This window comes from Camelina sativa, chromosome 17 (assembly GCF_000633955.1).
Source record: "Camelina sativa cultivar DH55 chromosome 17, Cs, whole genome shotgun sequence".
Classification (NCBI taxonomy): domain Eukaryota; kingdom Viridiplantae; phylum Streptophyta; class Magnoliopsida; order Brassicales; family Brassicaceae; genus Camelina; species Camelina sativa.
The window spans coordinates 6,186,261-6,202,282 of NC_025701.1; the positions used below are offsets into that span (position 1 = coordinate 6,186,261).

General features: G+C 34.6%; 4 protein-coding genes across 5 annotated transcripts; 1 reads left to right on the plus strand and 3 right to left on the minus strand.

Moving 5' to 3' along the window:
• Positions 1,864-4,431, minus strand: LOC104755627 (trihelix transcription factor GT-1). 2 transcript variants are annotated; one of them, XM_010478039.2, is made up of 5 exons: positions 3,703-4,430; positions 3,414-3,452; positions 2,927-3,058; positions 2,439-2,669; positions 1,864-2,338 (listed from the first exon to the last, which is right to left on the minus strand). In XM_010478039.2, the coding sequence occupies exons 1-5, from the start codon at positions 4,325-4,327 to the stop codon at positions 2,139-2,141; spliced, it is 1,227 nt and encodes a 408-aa protein (XP_010476341.1). In that variant the 5' UTR covers positions 4,328-4,430; the 3' UTR covers positions 1,864-2,138. The 2 variants fall into 2 exon arrangements, with proteins under 2 accessions (XP_010476341.1, XP_010476342.1); XM_010478040.1 differs by lacking the exon at positions 2,927-3,058 and having other exon boundaries at positions 3,703-4,431.
• Positions 5,395-8,662, plus strand: LOC104755629 (serine/threonine protein phosphatase 2A 57 kDa regulatory subunit B' theta isoform-like). The gene is made up of 4 exons (XM_010478041.2): positions 5,395-5,670; positions 5,964-7,194; positions 7,431-7,741; positions 7,859-8,662. The coding sequence occupies exons 2-4, from the start codon at positions 6,034-6,036 to the stop codon at positions 7,896-7,898; spliced, it is 1,512 nt and encodes a 503-aa protein (XP_010476343.1). The 5' UTR covers positions 5,395-5,670; positions 5,964-6,033; the 3' UTR covers positions 7,899-8,662.
• LOC104759205 lies at positions 9,612-9,944 on the minus strand. The gene has a single exon (XM_010482161.2). It carries the CDS (start codon positions 9,870-9,872, stop codon positions 9,636-9,638), a length of 237 nt encoding a protein of 78 aa, XP_010480463.1. The 5' UTR covers positions 9,873-9,944; the 3' UTR covers positions 9,612-9,635.
• LOC104755630 (putative F-box protein At1g12855) lies at positions 12,853-13,566 on the minus strand. The gene has a single exon (XM_010478042.1). It carries the CDS (start codon positions 13,546-13,548, stop codon positions 12,853-12,855), a length of 696 nt encoding a protein of 231 aa, XP_010476344.1. The 5' UTR covers positions 13,549-13,566.

Here is a 16,022-nt window from a genome sequence, read left to right on the forward strand (position 1 = left end):
TGTGACAGCAAAAGAAAAAAACATCAGACCTTATGTAACAGGTAGAGCCTAATAAAAATAGGTCATGACTCTTGGCTTTTGCCAAAAGTCTCCTTCTTCTCCTCCTCTTATTTTTTTTTCTCTCTTTTCTTTTCATTTCGTTTTGTGTTTGGTGAATGCATATAAAACTCCTTGTTTTGGTATTCATATGGATCTTTAATTCCATTAAATTAACTAGAATCTATCATAAACTGAAGTTTGTGATCTCCCTTATAATAACTCATGATCATATCCAAGAGTCCAACATTTATAATTGACCCGTCAAGTGTCAGTTACTCTTCCAATGATAAGTTGAATGATCTTCAAAATTTATTTGTAGTGGAATTTTCATATGTTATTCCTAAAATTCGCTATTATTATTGTCCGGATCGTATCCCTTTGAATTTTGAAGTGTCATGATTCACATATTCACAATGTTCTAAGCAATCGTAAAGAGAATAGAACCAAAATATATCATTATCAAAGTATATGTTAATAAAATTCGATTCTTAGAGAGAAAGATGTGTAATTATTGATGCAATGGAAATGGAAACCCAAAAATAATTATTGATGCTAACTTTAAAGAATGGAATCTTCTTATCCATGAATATCTGCTTATAACCAATGTTAGTCCACTTACGTAATGGTTTAGATCTTGATAAGTTGGTTTATTTATGCAAAAAATATTTCAGTTAACTCAGTTTAGATAATATATACTCTTTTACTTCTATGCTTGTGGTGTTTATACTGTCTTTAGACAATTGGATGTTTGTGGTGATTAAGCTATCTTGATTCTGTTTTCTACTCCCGAGGTTGAAGGGAGAAAAGTGATAGGGAGATCATGATTTGAAAATTCATAAAAAAACATTTTAACAGTTTCTTGTGGATTGGTTCTGGTTCAGGATCATCTGTTTCTTTCTTCTTAGCCCTTAGCTATTTCGTGCACATTAGCTAGTAATAAACATCAGATATAGTGCGACTTGTCAGATATATCGGGCTATATGGGATTTACCCATTTTCTCCCTCGACTTTCCAAATTGGAATCATATATCATTAATATTCATTTTTTTCTCTCTTTCTTTCATCCTTCCACTTATCCGCATACTTTTCGATTACCTTTCAGAACGTATAATCATATTTCTTTATTCTTTTTTTTTTATTCAGTTGCTACAATGATATGATCAATTTATCATATCTTGACTGATTTTTTTATCCAGATGATGTGAAGCAATGAGTTGCTTAGGTTATTTATTAATGCTATAGTTATTAGTTACTGTTATAGGTAAGTTCTTTTTTCTTATCGATAATATTTGTTCAAAGCTAGACGAGATACACTCTTCGGTTTGGGGTCATTTCATTGTATGTAAACCTAAAGCAATAGCATGATGAACCAAGAAATCTCCAGGACCTATTGTTAATGTGTTAGAGTATTCACCTTATAAAAAAACTCATAGTACTCTCACCGTGATACAATTGTTTGTACGCACTAAGCCAATAAGCAAAAACATGAGTGTTGTAACAGTAAAAAGGAAAAACCCTAAACCTTGTTGGAAAAAAAGAAACAACAGAACTCGTCGGAAAAAGGAAACTAAACAATCGAAACTTTCCTTTTTGTTATATAACGAACCTTTTCTGCTTATAAATACATGAACGTCCAGCATCACACAAATTATCTTTTCTTCGAATCGAAAACAAAGTTTCTTCGAATCACACATGATCTTTTCTCAGTAGTAGAAGTTTAGAAAGTTTCATAGTCTTTGCAGTTTTACAAGGTCGTCAAACACGTTTCTTAAAACGAACGACTAATGAAATGAAGAGTAACTGACAGACACCACACACTCGGTCTTGTCTGAATGACATGTGAATCCTTTATTCACTTTTCTTCTCCTATGTTCTGTTCTTACAAACGCAACAGACCATAAAAAAAGTCTTATTGGTCTGTACGGTAAATGCAAGTGGGTGTCATACATATTTGAACAAATACATTCTTTGTTCTCCTCAGTCGAGAGAAGGAGGAAATGTACACAAGGGAATGATCAGCTTATATTCACAGGGGACTGTTTTCTGATTTAGATAAACTGTAGATGAATTTGGAGAAGCAGTTCTGTGATCCCATACTCTCACCTCACTCCTCGGTACACGGCACCAGGTTGAAGATCATCCATGTTCTCTATGTTCCTAAAACCATCAACTTGCAGGCATGTCCATCCTCGTCGATTCAGAAAATCGCGGTAATCTTCTTCCGTGTAGAAGATTTTCTCTTCTGAATGGACTGGTAGCTGGTTGGATTCATCATAATGGCATACCCTAATGGCCAGTCCTGCAAGATGGGTTTTGCATATCGAGAATTCAGTAAACTGTATTCAGGGTCATAACACACACAATTCAAAAGATATTAATGGTGGTAAATTTGATCTTACCATCATCGAGATGGAGTAGATAGTTCCCTAAAGGCATGTCTCGGTCAAGACAGCGAACAATTTGATCTTCATCTTCTAACCAAAAAGCCCGCCGAGTTCTTAACCCAAAAGCAGCTCTGATTGCCTCTTTGATTGCTTCGGCGCTACCATCAACACCAATTCTTCTTGTATAGTCTCCAAATTTCACTGTTATGACCCTTCCACCAAAAGGCTGACTATGACCATCACCACCTGCTTATAAACATGAAACATAAAGATGCCTTCATCAGTATTAAAGAGACAGACAAAACCAATCAAACAGGGGAAGAACATAGGTTGTGAAGCAACCTCAAAATGAGAGTGATTTTGGTTCTCAAGAATTAGAAAACAATGATTCTTACACATGTCACACCATGAATGGAACATAATGTTCAAAAAGAAAAAATCTTTGGCCTTTTGGAAACTTAAACTTTTGAGACTCAAGTTATCTAAGCTTTTCTGAGACTTGCCATTTCCAGGATTCTCTCTCCAATTCCAAGGAGTAACTCCATTAGCCGCAACAGCATCAACTGCAGTGATTGCAAGTGGATGACCATCATGATCAAGACGCCTTTCAAGGTTTAAGGCTGGCCTGCCATTAGCTGGACCATAGATATAAACATTTATCAAAACACACACACACACACACATCCTCTAGAAACTAAGACAAAACCTTCTAACAGAGAGACCCACGACAGTCATGTTCACCTCTTTGTTTCAATTACAGAGAGAGAGATATCACAATTACAGATAAATTTCCCCTCGCAAATGAAACTCATTGTTTCCAGTCCCTAATGCTCAAGAAGCAAGTCAACACCTCTAGTATTGCTCACTCAAGGAGGACACTCACAACAAGTTATAAAAAGAACAATCTTCAAGAGGCAATGAACGAACAAATATCGCCTCTTTGTATACAGCAAGGTATAATGAACACACAAAAGTGATATAGATCAGTACCTTCAACAGATCCAAAAGAAATGCTCGTATCATCAAATCCTACAATGCAAAAGATAAAAGTCACTTACTACTTAAACAAAAGAAACAAAATCCACAAAACTAGATTCATTACCAAAACCATCATCTCCTTAAAACATTAATGCACTAAGAAAACCTACATTAAAATTCTTGTATCTTTTCAAATCTCAACCTAATCTACAGATACGAATCTCATCAACACAAACCCTAAATCACAAAGTTGAATTTCCTCAAAACCAAATCAAGAAACCTATTAATCCAAAGATTATACCTTTATCACTAAATTGCATAAAGGAATCAACTTTAGCAGTTGTAGTAGGTGGTGGTGTACTAGGGCTCTTATTAAACTGGGTCGTAACTGTAACTTTCTTGCTCCTCTCTCTAAGAATATCTTCAATCTCCTTGTAATAAGACATCTTAGCCGATCCATTACCTCTATCATGATACTTGGCTTTCTTAAACTCTTTCAATAGATTCCTCCACTTATCCGTACACATGGTCGGAGATCGATCAAAACCCTTTTCTCTCATCTTAGACGAAATCTGTTCCCATAGATGTTTATTGGATTTGGATGTATTGAATAAACCATCCATACCTCTACGGAACATGATTAAGCTACGGGTCTCGTCTTGAACCCATGTCTCTGCTCGTTTCTTCGGAGCTTTCACTTCGTGATCCTCACCACTGCTTTCTCCTAGGAGTATCTGTTGAGGCTGAGATTGGTTGAGATGATGATGGTTGTGATTTTGGTGATTGTTGTGGTGGTGAGGTTGTAGATCTGATACTGCTTCATTGGTGGTGACATCGATCATCATATCGCGTGTTGTGGCGGTTGAAGAATTGGGGGTATCGTCTTTGTAGTAATCAGTCGGACGAGACTTGTCGGAAATGAACATTGCTGTGTCTCCGGAGAGACAATTGGATATGTATGTTCCTTTGTTCCCACCACCGTCAACACACACAACCCCCGAACACAAATTGGTACTTGTGTGAGGAGAGCCAAATAGGCTTTTTTTACTTTATCTTAATTTTAGGTTTTTTATTTTATTTTTTTTTATTTAAAGATTTGGGTTTGGAAACTTATTCATAAATCATAACTAACAATTTGACCTTTTATATGATATTAAATGTAAAAAAACAAATATATAACGAGAAAATAACGATAAACTATATCAAAAAATTACAATAATTAGTAAGAGATAGTAATGAAAACTTACAAAACCAGTATTCAATTTACTGAAAGATAACATTATAAAAATATCGATTTATTTGTTACTGTTATAGTGATTGATAACTAATAAAAATGATGTCTTTAATTGATTATCATATTCCTAACACAAACTAGCTAGAAAATTTGTACTCATACCTATAAATTTTCGAAATAGCATAGCTCTTTCAGTAGAGAGTCCAAACTCCAAAGCAAGGGAATGAGATTTGATTACATCGTTAGGACACTTTTTACAATGTTCTATGACCAAAGGAGCACGGAGCACCCCCACTTCTTCCCATTAGTCCAATCCAATCCATCAGTAACTATAAAAACCAAAACATCAACATTCACTGATTCACATGACAAATCTTGGCAACTTGCTTCCTCATCAAAGGGGGAAAACAAAGTTACAAAAAAAAAAAAGGAATGAGATATACAAAAACTTTAACACATACTCTTTTTGAATTTTGAAACGAAAACAATGACAAAACTCTAAACCGAAATTAGAAAAACTCAACAACCAAACCGGAAACCAAAACAAATTGGACCAATTTTATTACATGACATCAAACTATGTCGTATAATAATAATGTTACGGTCGGCGATAAAGTATGGATTTTTCTTCTTCTAAAAAGCTTAATTTGAAGTATAATAATACACAAGTGAGAGGACCTGGCTGGCCAGACCAAACCCATTAATTAAAAAAATAAAAAAATAAAAAAATAAGGGAATAAAAACAATTAAAATAAAAAAATAAAATAGAATTTGAGAAAAAAAAGATTGATCAGCCATCGGAGAGAAGAAAGAAATGATAGATAACTGGATCACGAGAAGACACAAATCACAAAGAAGAAGAAAGAAAACAAAAATTAAAGAAGAAGAAGAAAGAACAACAACAATAACAATTTCGTATTGAAGCAAATCCATAAAGGTCTAATCTTTTTTATATTTGTATCTGAAGTCAGTCAATAAAACAACGAGGAGGTTTTGGAAGAGAGAACTTGAATGTGACTCTCTTTTTATTATTAGGTAAGTTTGTTGTTTTCTCAATTCATCGTTATATATCTCATGTTGACCTTTTCTTTTGCTACAATCGGTTTAATTTCTTGTTTTTGATCTATGGTTTGTAAATGTTAATGTTTCTAAAATTTGATTTTGGGGTTTTCAGATTTCGATTGTTTTCAGAGATTAGACTCTAAAGTGATGATTTTTTTGTTTTCCTTGGTTTCTAAAGTGAGTAAAGAAGACAAAAATATAATCTTTTTCTCTATTTCAGGTTCTTGATTTAACTATTTTGTGGATTATCTTGCTTTTGATTTCAGATGGAGTTGATGAGTTTGTTCTTCTAAGGGATTGTGTTTTTGTAATTTGGGAAGAACCATCTGAGTTAGTATGTGGAAACAGATTATAAGTAAGCTTCCTAAGAAGTCTTCTTCTAAGAACCATTCTTCATCTACTTCCAATGCTTCTACTTCCAAAGCTAGTGACAATGGAGCCGGGAAGTCAGGTAATTCTCACGCCAAGAACAACGCTCCTGCTGTTAAACCTGCTGCTGATTCTGGTTTTAAAGATGGGAATTCTAAAGGAAACGGTCCTTATGAAGCTTTGCCTAGTTTTAAAGATGTTCCAAATGCAGAGAAGCAGAGCTTGTGTCTGAGAAAACTCAACTTGTGCTGTCTAGTGTTTGATTTCTCGGATCCTACAAAGAACGTGAAGGAGAAAGAGATCAAACGTCAGACGTTGCTTGATCTTGTGGATTACGTTGCTTCTCCTAATGGGAAGTTTAGTGAAACTGTTATCCAAGAAGCTGTTAAAATGGTTTCTGTTAACATTTTCAGAACCTTGAATCCTCAACCGCGTGAGAATAAAGTTATTGATGCTTTGGATTTGGAAGAAGAGGAGCCTTCTATGGATCCTGCTTGGCCTCACTTGCAGCTTGTCTATGAGATTCTCCTCAGGCTTATTGCTTCACCTGAGACAGATACAAAGCTGGCTAAGAAGTACATCGACCAGTCTTTTGTCTCGAGGTTACTTGATTTATTTGACTCCGAGGATCCTAGAGAAAGAGATTGTCTCAAAACCGTTCTGCATCGCATCTATGGTAAGTTCATGGTTCATCGTCCTTTCATAAGGAAATCAATCAACAACATTTTCTATAGGTTTGTTTTCGAGACTGAGAAACACAATGGGATTGCTGAGTTCTTAGAGATTTTGGGAAGTATCATCAATGGATTTGCTCTGCCGCTTAAAGATGAGCATAAAGTGTTTCTGGTTCGAGCTTTGATACCTCTCCACAAACCGAAATGCTTACAAATGTATCATCAGCAGTTGTCTTATTGTATCACACAGTTTGTGGAAAAAGATTGCAAACTTGCTGATACAGTTATAAGGGGATTACTCAAGTCTTGGCCCGTCACGAATAGTTCCAAAGAAGTCATGTTTTTAAACGAGCTAGAGGAAGTATTAGAAGCTACTCAGCCACCTGAATTCCAACGGTGTATGGTCCCATTGTTTCGCCAAGTTGCTCGGTGTTTGAACAGTCTCCATTTTCAGGTAATTGCTTAAAACGTTTCATATATATTTCGCATTGCATTTACAGTTTACTGATCCTGAGAAAGAGGAATGATAGGAACAGTTCTTCATAAGATTGAAACGTGTGATATTGGATAGCTTAAAAGCTTTGTGCTCATTGTCGAAGTTGTAGTGAAAGCTTGAGTCTTTATACAAGAAGCATAAAGAAAGAACAAGAAGGTTGAGTCTTTTTTTTTTTGTTCTTGATTTGCTTGCAGGTTGCAGAAAGAGCTTTGTTCTTATGGAACAACGATCATATCGAGAATCTGATAATGCAGAACCGTAAAGTTATACTACCTATCATATTCCCTGCATTGGAAAGAAACACTCAGAAGCATTGGAACCAAGCTGTTCATAGCTTAACGCTGAACGTGCAGAAGATATTTAATGACGTCGATGCAGACTTGTTTAAGGAATGTCTTGGTAAGTTTAGAGAAGATGAATCAAAAGAAGCTGAAATTGGAGCAAAACGTGAGGCGACATGGAAACGGTTGGAAGAAATTGGGGATCAAAAGCAAAAGAGTTCATTGTAAGATGTTTTTTTTTTAGTTGTAGAAAGAGAGGTTTTTTGTTCTGTATTTTTCTCGTTTTTACTACATTGGCACATTTGGTTTGTTTTTTATTTTATTTTTTGTTTTCTCTCCAGAAACATTAGTGAGAAGAAGTTTCAGATTCGTCTTCTTTGAAGATATTGCGAAGATGTAAGATCGTTTTTTTTTCTTTACTTTTGGTTTTCTTGTTTGTTAAAAGCTTTGCTAATGGGTTAGATCACAACGGCCCTGTTCGTTTGTTAATCGCAGCGATGGTAATAACTATGTAACATGGTAATAAAGCTAGTCATAAGAAATGTTACGGTTCAAAATACATGAAAGAGAGTAATTAAGCAAGGTTATATACATGAGATATTAAACTCTTGAAATAAGGAACACCTCTATAAAAAAGATGACTTCACCATAACGATGTGTGAGTAGGATCTCCTTATACTTCAATATCGCCACCGGTGTGCATGGCCGAGTCACATGCTTTCGGGTCCAAGTAGAATAAACCCTTCCAGATGCAGACCATGATGAAGACAAGATCGAAGATCTATAGTATAAATCTTTATCCATGTCTCTTCTGATGATGATAATTGCAAGCTCCAAATCTCTTGGATCATTGTACGGCGATTTCGGTTGTGTTTGTTTGGTGATTGCTTACTGGTTTGCATTTGTTAAGATAAACCAGTTTGTGTTAAAAAAGTTGGACTCGTGTTTTGGTGAGGTGTGCCAGGCCTTCGCAGTAGTGCAAGACGAAAGCGACACGTGAGAGTCCAATCAGCAAGCTGACATGGCGAACTCTCCCCCATAAAAAATAGAGTTAATATCGTGTGAGCCGATGGCCCACATATCAGATATTAAACTGATAAGAACAGATACTACACTTGATCTTAGCCAAAAGGCCGAGAAAGGTATGATTTAAACGATCCCTCCTGAACTGTATTTATATCTCTCGTGTGAGAGCGAGCGAATCCAGAACTATCGATGTGGGACTTTGGAAAACAACTCAAATTTAGTGTAATCGAGTATTTAAATTTCCGGCCCAAATTTAATTATTGAGAATTAGCCCAGTTACTGAAGCAAAATATAATCAATCACTCAATACTTGAATAAGATATAATTGTATAGTTAGATATTCATAACAAAATAACAAAATTTTAGTTACTTTATAGTTTGAGTAGAAGTAGTTTTGGTATTTCAGAGTCAACTCAGAGTTAGTTTATAGATTGAGTAGACTGTAGAACGATGACTCCATCCTCGAAACACGAAAATCTTATTATTGAAACCAATAAAAAAATATTGCTAAAAGATAACAAAACACTTTTTATCTCAAAAATATTGGGATAAAATCTAAATTTGGTTGTGTTATGGCAACATGTTTTATCCCAAATTTTATGTTCAATATTGAATTTATCTGTAACTTTAAACATTACGTACACTCTCTACACTATGAGTTTAACTTAGCACCGCTAAAACATAACTTACCAAAAAAGTTGAACTGGATCGAATCGAGAAAATCTTACCAAGCTAAACTGGATAATTAAGCATATCCGGATGGATTATTTTTGTATACATATTTAGACCAAACCCGATACTAAACCGAAAACAGGAGTATTATATTCAAAATATCCAAAAACTCAATGAATACTTGAAATATCCAAAAAGTAATAATCGTGATATGTAAACATAAATTCAAAAATATTAGTTTTGTTTATATGCAAAAGAACCAAAATATTCAAATAGTGTTAGTCATATTTATTGAACCTAAACAATCTGTTCGCAAAAAACTGAACCAAAATTCATTAAAACTAAAAGAACAATTTTAAGTTGTAATGGATAGTTGGGGGAAAAATATTAAACACTTAAACTCGAACGCTTTGGTGGTTTTCACGGCGAGAAGCAGTGGAACACAAAACTCTCATAAACACATGCACCACCGGTGACGAGAAACTCATTATCCGGCCGAGATGCCGACATCCGAGGATTACTACTAGTACTATATCTCTTATCCGGTTTCTTGCTTGAACCAGAGCCTAACATCATGTTTTTGCCGGCAGTGGAGGCAGCTTTTTTCTCCATTCTCCGGCGGTTGACATATTCTTCCGATATAAAGACATCATCCATTGGTTTGTAGAAAACGATTCAAGAAGAAGTAGAAGAAAACCTTTGCGGGTGTTTTTAGGGGATTATAAAGATTATGAAACAAGTGTTTTCTTTCTTTTTGAACCTTAGAGCTTGTTATTAGTAGTGGATCATTGTAAAATCAAAATTAAACAAGATTAATCTTAGAAAACATGTCAAGTTGTTTTAAAGGTTTTTCATCTATATATAAAGAGTTGTTATTAGTGGTGGATCATTGTGAAATCAAAATTAAACAAGATTAAATCAACTATGGATAAACAATTCACGAGTGATACAAAATTACTTGCGGCTGCAGCCAAATTTACGAGAGAGAACACACATGAGATAGCAAAGGCAACGGGGATGGAGGAAAGCGAGGTTCAGAGACGTCTTCACCACCTGCTCGACTCCAAGAAACCCGAACCACCAGATCAGGAGGACAAGCCGGAAGGAAGCAAGCGAAAATATGCACGTTCAGGGCCCAAGAAGCGGATTCATGGGAGAATTTATGAGAGCTCCTGAGTGAATATCATGCATGGGAGAATTTGAGTAAGAAGATAAGAAGATGAGAGAATTTGAGTAAGAAGATGCAAAGGAAAGAGATGGGACGAGAGTTAGTGGAGACGTATTTAGGGTTGCTTCTAGTTACAATTAGGAAAGAAAACTTGAAATTTAATTAATCTAAGAATAGTAAAAAAAAAATATAACCTTGCTTGCTAGTCACTGTTGATTCAAAATTTAATTTCACACGCTATTGGTTTACACGTGTTTCTTGATTCAGTTAAAATTAAGGCTGAAGGTTGTTAACTAATTATGACATTTATATCTTTCTTAAACTTTAAGATGTTTCTGACTCTCTTTTTTATGATATGATCTATAAAAAGAGTGTATACAATTGACAAAAAGAGTAAGCAAATGACAGTAATCAATTATTTAATTTAATGTATGAGATTTGAGCCTATAATAATTTCTTATCTTTTTTTTGTTATTGGTTATTATTTCCACCTATATTCTTATGTTTTCCTTATGATTTACTTATTTTTATCTTATTATTTACTCTTCTTTTTTTTTTTTAACTCCAAATCATAACTTTATTAATATGAACCAAAGATTGTAATGTTAAACATAAGGATATAGATACAAACAAATATTTATGTAAAGAAAAAGCAAAAAAGTTTAGGCGCCGCAATCCGAAAAATATGCTTAGTTGCTCTCGTTTTATCCGTCAATCTTTTGTGACTTTCTAGCTTGGGAAACATCTGTTTTTTGTCGATGTACCATCTTTTACGCTTTCGAAAGGCAAAGTCTGCGATCCATCCGTTACATCGCATAACCTTCAGATTTGATCGAAACTCTCTTGTACAAAGAGATATCATTGATCTTAGTTATACTTAAAACCCATTTTCGTTGATGTGGTATAAACCATCTTATGATTTTCCTAGTTGTGGCCTCCAAATCCTCCTTAACATATTGCTTCCATGGTGGTTTCTCCGTTGGTCGACGATTAGTTAATCTTCGGTACGCCAATGGTAAATCATACTGACGCCCGGGAACAATCACATAACTAACTTCAAATGTTAGTTTGAACAAACTCACGGCCATAGAGAAATCGCCGGACATGGAGAAATAGCGGTTGATATGAAACCGCCGATAACCAGATTTGCATTCCAACAATAACAGGAACCAACATAAAAGGAGAGTGGTGGTTGACAACAGTGAAGCCAGCGGCACAACATTACCGCATGGAAAGTGGTCGGGTCGTTGCAGTGACAGAGAAGCAGTGAGGAAAAGCAATGACAGAGATGGTGGCTTGGGAAACATCATGACGTAAACCAAATTGTCTCCGTCGTCTTCACTCGTCACTTCTTTTGAAACATAAACGACACAGATTGTGAGTAAAAGAGTAACTGAATAACTATTTAGATATTAGTAAGTAGAAGAGTACAACCGACGTCGGAGCCGACGCCGGTCGATCGGAGAAGACACAGAAGAAACGGTTTTGTTTGATCGCACAAATAATCACCTCAGAGAGAAACGGTTTGTGTTTTGATGTCATACCTCTTTTATGTATCAAAGTTATTGGCATTTTCAGTTTTTCACAAAAATAAAAACATCAAACGAGTTAATGAGGTCCACTTAGATGGGCTGAACATATTGTGAGTTAGAGCCCGTTAAGGTCATTATAATAGAAAGCAAGCCCGTTAGGTCAATAAACCCTAGCCGACACCTCTTAGCTAATCTCTATATAAACTCTTTTAACAAACCATCAACAGAAACCTCATCGATCGCTCATAGTTTGTTTTTCTTCAATATTTCTCGAAAGTGGTTGTGTTCATGTGTTTTTTTTTGTTTTAAAACTTGATGGATTTTTTAAAAGAAATTAGGGTTTATATAGAATGGCAAATGATGAGTAGAATCTTATCCTACACACAGATGTATCAGTGATGANTATTTACTCTTCTTTATAATAGAAAATATTGTTAAATAAATTTAAGAATGGTACGTTAATGTAATATTTTAGATTCATTCATATTTAACAAACTTGGTTCTCGCAACACTGTCATCTTTAACTCTTATTTTCTTGTATAATATATATATATATATATATATGTTAATATTGTCGCAACACTGACAAAAAAAATTTGAACACACAAAACTCACTTTAGAATTTGGATAGATAATTTGGTCAGAATTCAAAATATTTCAACTAATTGTGGCAAACATTTCAGTTATTATTGCAAACGAAAGAAACTCCAAATTTTAATTAGCTTATCACACAAAGATAATTTGAAGTAAAACATTACCAACACACATAGCTAAAACACAAGAATCTCTCATGATTCCCACTTGGTTCTAGATCGCAACATTGATTCATAACATATAAAACGCACTCCCTATAGATAGCATAACTATGTAACATGATAGTAGAGCTCTTAAAATGTTACGGTTCAAATTATATGAAAGAGAGTAATTAAGCAAGGTTTTAGATATGAGATACTAAACTCTGGAAATAAGGAACACCTCTATAAAATAGATGATTGTACATTAGAGAGTACGAATTTGTTTGTGGATCATACTTCACCAGACCTTCACCATAACGATGTGTGAGTAGGATCTCCTTGTTCTTCAATATCGCCACCGGTGTGCATGGCCGAATCACATGCTTTCGGGTCCAAGTAGAATAAACCCTTCCAGATACAGACCATGATGAAGAACAAGATCGAAGATCTATAGTATAAATCTTTATCCATGTCTCTTCTGATGATGATAATTGCAAGCTCCAAATCTCTTGGATCATTGTACGGCGCTTTCTCTTGGACATGCACAGACGATTATCCAAAATGCACAGGTCGATATGGTCTGGATGTGAACGAGAAGCTGGATTACTAGGAAGCAATCGAAAAGTTTCAGTTTGAAGATCAAAAACTATAACTTTGGTCTCGCCATTGTATCGTTCTGTGAGCCAATAAACTGATCCGTTCGTGGACACTGGTGATTGGTCGTCAAATATCCTGTAAGTTGGCGTGCAATCCAAGTATCTCCAAGCGTTTGCCCTAAAATCGAAGACCTCGCACTCGGTAAATCTTTCGCTCAACCTCCCGGCGTCAGAATTGTATAGCCACACCAATTTATAATCACACATTGTGGCCTTTGCGAACGCTAGTCTAGGGGTAGGCATATTGTGTATGATAGCTAGTTTCCCGAGTGTATGTTGCCTACTTGCCTTTTGCTTAAATATATGAAACCTAGGTTGAGGAAGTTGTCGGAACCACTTTGTGGTCGGGTTGAGTACGTATATGGATTCTCCCCACTTATCATAGACACAAACAAGACCATTGCAGCTTCGCGAAATTTCGATTAGATGTGGTTGAGTGATGTAGAGAAGATTGAAGACTCGAAGAGAAGCAGATTCCAAGCACAATGTCTTCAACACATGATAGTGTTCATGTTTGGAGACGAATAGGAACTTTGGATGATGATTTTTGGATTGTTCGACGAGCCTCAAGTGTTTCTCCGTGAAATATCGAGATTCAATAGTTGTTCTCCATTGTTTTGATACGACCTTGAATCGAGCGTTTGATTCGACCGGAAGCCTCAAGAGGATTTCTTCTAGGACGTCGTATGGTAGTACTCCATGATCGTTATTATATTTTCTTCTTTTTCCCTCTCTGTGTGATGATGATGATGCAATCACTCTCTTCTCTTTCTCCATTCTCGATTTCTTGTTTTACGGATGTCTCTGAATAGATTGCCTTCATCTTGATATATATATATATTTCCATTAACAACTGAAATAAATTAATATCTAAATATATTAATAAATACATAACATTATTAGTAGATTTTATTCAACATATGTCAAATAGATTTAGACTTTGTTATTCCCATTGTATCCACGTCATATTTTTTACTGTTAATTTTCAGCTATTTAAATAGAATGAAATAACTAAAATATATTGTTAGATCTAGTTACAATTAGGAAAGAAAACTTGAAATTTAGTTAATATAGGGAATTTTGCCACAAATACCACATTTTAATTAAAAATTTTCTCCAATGCCACATTTACAAAACATTTTAGAAAATGCCACAATCTAGCTTTATGGCATGGTGTTAATTGACTACTTTACCTTCCGCGTGCGCAACATGGATGTTTCTTTGGCGGGAAACTCATGTGTGTTTGTCCGGCGATCGTACGATATATGAAAGTAAATGTTAGGTTTTTTGCGTGAAAATAGAATTTGAGAAACCACAACAATCCAAAGAAAACAAAAGTGATTGAAACCAGATGTTATATAAGCTACAACATGATACTTACTTGTTTGAAGATTTTAACCATTGATCACTTTGACAAAAATATAAAAATAATAATTCAATGTAAAAACCATATATAATATTTTCTGAGTATTCACTTTTCCTAAACAAATTTTTTAATAAACATTATTGACCCCATTTTCTAATTATTATTATTATTATTTTTTTTGTAAAATCTAAAAACACAAAAGCAAAATAATCTAAGAATAGTAAAACTAAAAACACTAGTTCCTATTGATCATGAGATGACGTTTGGCTATGACTACAATATTTGCCGTCCCTGTTGACTATGTTGGTTGGAGAACAATGAAGAACCATTCTCTCAGCGTTGTGTGAACTATGTCAGAGAACGCGACGCCGATAGAGATATACAGTTTCTTTGGGTATGTGGATGGGAGCCTGGGGTTGATTACATTGAGAAATTCAAGGTCTTCAACACATTTTTGAGACTGGCTGTTTCTCAAGGATTGACAGCCTTCCAGGCTGGGACGATAGCTTCTTGCAAATGTGACCACATGAAATTCAATTTGCAAAACATGGTGGATGGTGTTACAAAAGATGACATGTTTTTTGAAAGTGTGGAAAGCCATTTACAAGAGCTCCTGATATCATGGGAGAATTTGAGTAAGAAGATAAGAAGATGGGAGAATTTGAGTAAGAAGATAACACTCATGCAAGCCTGGAGAATTTGAGTAAGAAGATAACACTCATGCAAGCCTGAGAAAATGGGCATGGATTAGTAAATACATAATTACCAGTAACTTTTTTTGTTCAGTTTAATTTTTTTAACATTTGTTAAATAGAATTAGACTTTGTATTCCCATTGCACATAATTTTTAGTTATAATTTTCAATAATATAAATTTATAATTAAATAACTAAAATCTATAGTTAAATTAATGCAGGTCATTCATAGCAATTTTTTTTTATCTAAATAAGCCCATGCCCATGCATAACAAATTCCTAGTCACTATTGATTCAAAATTTAATTTCACACGCTATTGGTTTACACACGTGTTTCTAGATTCAGTTAAAATTAAGGCTGAAGGTTGTTAACTAATTATGACATTTATATCTTTCTTAGACTTTAAGATGTTTCTCACTCTCTTTTTTATGATATGATCTATAAAAAGAGTGTATACAATTGACAAAAAGAGTAAGCAAATGACAGTAAACAAGTGGTTTCCCTAATAAATTGGGTTTGGAAGATTTTAACCATTGACAATGTAAAAACCATCATCTTTTTTGAGTTTTCACTTTTTCTAAACAAATTTTCTAACAAGCTAGACATTATTACTCCATTTATATATATTATTATTACTCTTTTTTTTTTTTTTTTTT